General features: G+C 44.8%; 1 protein-coding gene and 1 non-coding gene across 2 annotated transcripts; one reads left to right on the top strand and one right to left on the bottom strand.

Annotated features, from left to right (window-relative positions):
* Positions 1 to 874: 874 nt before the first annotated feature.
* LOC125198469 lies at positions 875 to 2,924 on the top strand (the record flags this gene model as incomplete). The annotated part of the gene is made up of 2 exons (XM_048096808.1): positions 875 to 2,441; positions 2,725 to 2,924. Coding segments are annotated over exons 1-2 (1,767 nt in total), but the record flags the coding sequence as incomplete, so codon positions are not given.
* LOC125198470 lies at positions 1,145 to 1,251 on the bottom strand. The gene has a single exon (XR_007172410.1). It is a non-coding gene; the product is annotated as a small nucleolar RNA R71 (small nucleolar RNA).
* Positions 2,925 to 2,974: the final 50 nt, after the last annotated feature.

Below are 2,974 nucleotides of genomic sequence, written 5' to 3'. Positions count from 1 at the left end.
GACTTTTCAAGGGTCTTAGGAGCTTTTTGGAGTTACGTGTTAGGATTGACAACCCTAATCTTGTAATCAACATTTGTATCGCATGAGCATAAGCTAGGTGACTCGTCCTTTCAAAGTATAAACTGTGCTAGGGTATTGTAGTTGGAATTTTGTATAACCATAACTGTGAACACACATCCCTGGGATTCCCTTATCTCTATCGTCTTTCTCTGTGTTTTATTCGCTTTTAGTTGGTCTATGCTTTCTATTGTTTTTAGTTTTTCAAAAGTTTTCAAAACCCAATTGTTTTTCCAGATAGTATTTGAGTCTTAGTAGAGGATAGACACTTTATGTTCGTCTTCCCCGTGTTCGATATCCGGTACTAACCTTTAGCTATACTATATATACTCTGTATACTTGCAGGTTTATTTAGTGCTAATAAATAGTGCATCAAGTTTTTGGCGCCGTTGCCGGAGAAGACAATTCACTTCGGAGTGATATCTTCAAACGGATAATTTTGCTACTTTGGACTTTAATTTCTTTCAGTTTTTAATTTTAGTTTTTAATTCGTTTTTGTTTTTGGTTCTTGCAGGTTTTGTATGCGAACGCGCTCTGGGAAGGACAGCCTAGAACCGCTCGATTTAGAACTTGAGAGAACTCGTAGGAAAATAAGAAGTGAAAAAGGATCAGGAACAATGGGTGACCGAACGGACATCGAGAAACTGCAGGAAATGGTGAAGCTACTGATGGATGAGAGAGATGCGGAAAGGGCGGCCCGAGAGGCTCTGGAAAAGAAGAATCAGGAGATACAACCCGTGATGAACATGTTCAATCAAGTGGAATAATCACCTTTCCCGAAGGACCTCGTATTGACGTTAATAATTTCGAGTTACGCATGCCCCTTATTCAAAGGGTCAAGCAAACTCCTTTTGCAGGTAGGGCTACAGAGGATGCTAACCGCCATCTCTCCAAATTTGTGGAGATCGCAAACACTCTCAAACTGAACGGTGTCGACGACGATGCCATAAGGGTAAGACTCTTCCCCTTTTCATTAACTGATTCTGCTAAAGAGTGGTTTGAATGTATGCCTAGAGAAAAGGTCTCCACATGGAAGGACATTGTAGCTGCCTTCCTCGACAAGTATTATCCGCCGGGCACAATTTTGAAGCTCAAAAGCGAGATCTTCCAATTCATCCAAGGCCAGGACGAACCCCTCTATGAGGCATTTGCTCGTTTCAAAGCCCTTCTCCGAAAGTGCCCTAACCATGGTTTCACCGTGGACCACCAGGTAGGGATTCTCTATAATGGGTTTAACGAGAAAATTTGTGCTATGCTTGATTCAGGTGCAAATGGAGGGTTCTTAAGGAAGTCAGGTGAGGAAGCCATGACGGTGAAGAGGATAGCTGCAGTTGAAGAAGCCGAGGAAAGCTCCTTTGCAAAGGAATTGGCCGAGCTTCGAGTTAGGGTGGACCAAATGGATTCATCAAGGAAGGAGGACCCGATTCCACCAACCTCCATTATAGCAGTCTCTAAGCCTGAAACTCCTACCCCGATAGTGGAAGAAATCAACTACATACAAGGAGGCGGCCCCAATAGAAATTACAACAACAACTATCGCCCTAACCAGGGGGGTGGTAATTTCAATAATTATAATGGAAACCGACCTCATCCTAATCTCTCTTATTCTAACAATAATTACTTGCAACCCCCCGCAGGATTTAATGTTAGCAAGGGAGGAGTAGTTGAGACACTCAAGAAGGAGGAAAAGTATGAACAAGGGATCACAAGGATCTTGGAGGTAATCGCGCAAGACATGAAGGTTAATGACACCAAGATCGGAGTGGTCGAAGCTAGAATAAACAACCTCGAGCAGGAAATGAACACGATCTCGACTGCCATAACCAACATCAACACGCAGATGGAGCAAATCCAAAAGAAGTTAGATGAGGACAGGGCAAAGGCAGCCGCACTAGTGGACGACGTCAACAAAAAGTGGGTGGCAAAGCAGAAAACTGGGGACTGCCCAGACGCCGGCGAACCGCCGCACACCACGCGGCGGACCGCCACTGAAGCCCAGAATGGAGTCTGCCCAGCCGCCGGCGGACCGCCGCACACTACGCGGCGGGCCGCCACAGAGAAGGCAGAAGCACCCGCTCAGCAAGGACTCGTGCGGCATAATGGGATTGTGCTACCTTTCCAGCCAAAGAGGAAGTTTAAGCTCGAAGAGCAGTTCAAACATTTTTTGAACATGTTTTGTAAAGTTCATACTAACATTCCTCTAGTTGAATCGTTGCAGGAAATACCTAAATATGCGAAGCTACTAAGGGAGGCAGTGATGAGAAAGAGAAAGCCGACAAAAGCCGACCTTAAGCTACCAAATCATTGCAGTGAGAAAGGAGAAGGCAGTGAAGCAGAGAGATTCGGGCCAATTCATTATCCGATGCCGGATTGGAGAGGGGAAGGTTGACAAGGCCCCATGTGATCTAGGATCTTCCATCAATCTCATGCCGCTCAAGTACTACGAAAAGCTCATCATTGGGCCACTCAAAAATTCACACGTAACACTCAGGTTGGCCGATAACTCGACCATAAAATCTTTTGGTATGATTGAGGATGTCTTAGTGAAAATAGATGATTTCATTTTTCCCGCCAATTTTATTGTGCTTGACATGAAAGTAGACAAGAATGTCCCTCTAATCGTAGGGAGAGATTTTCTCGCTACTTGCAAAGCTTTGATTGATGTAGGTCGTGGCGAGATCACAATTAGCGATAACCATAGCCAATCCACCTATAAGATCGAAAGCGAGATGCTCAAGTTTGAGGAAGCAAAGCAGGCAAAGATGGAACAGCAGTGTAGGACAATCATGATCATGGATTTGACCAAACCTCAAGACCCCTTTGAAGTGGAGGATCCTACTACCTCCACTATCTACATTGTCAACGAGGTAAGACGTTCTCCCAAAAAGGACGATACTAACCCCTCCACCTCTATCCC

Source organism: Salvia hispanica, unplaced genomic scaffold, assembly GCF_023119035.1.
Source record: "Salvia hispanica cultivar TCC Black 2014 unplaced genomic scaffold, UniMelb_Shisp_WGS_1.0 HiC_scaffold_1494, whole genome shotgun sequence".
NCBI classification, from domain to species: Eukaryota; Viridiplantae; Streptophyta; class Magnoliopsida; order Lamiales; family Lamiaceae; genus Salvia; species Salvia hispanica.
This window is presented reverse-complemented; position numbering and strand designations above follow the sequence as displayed.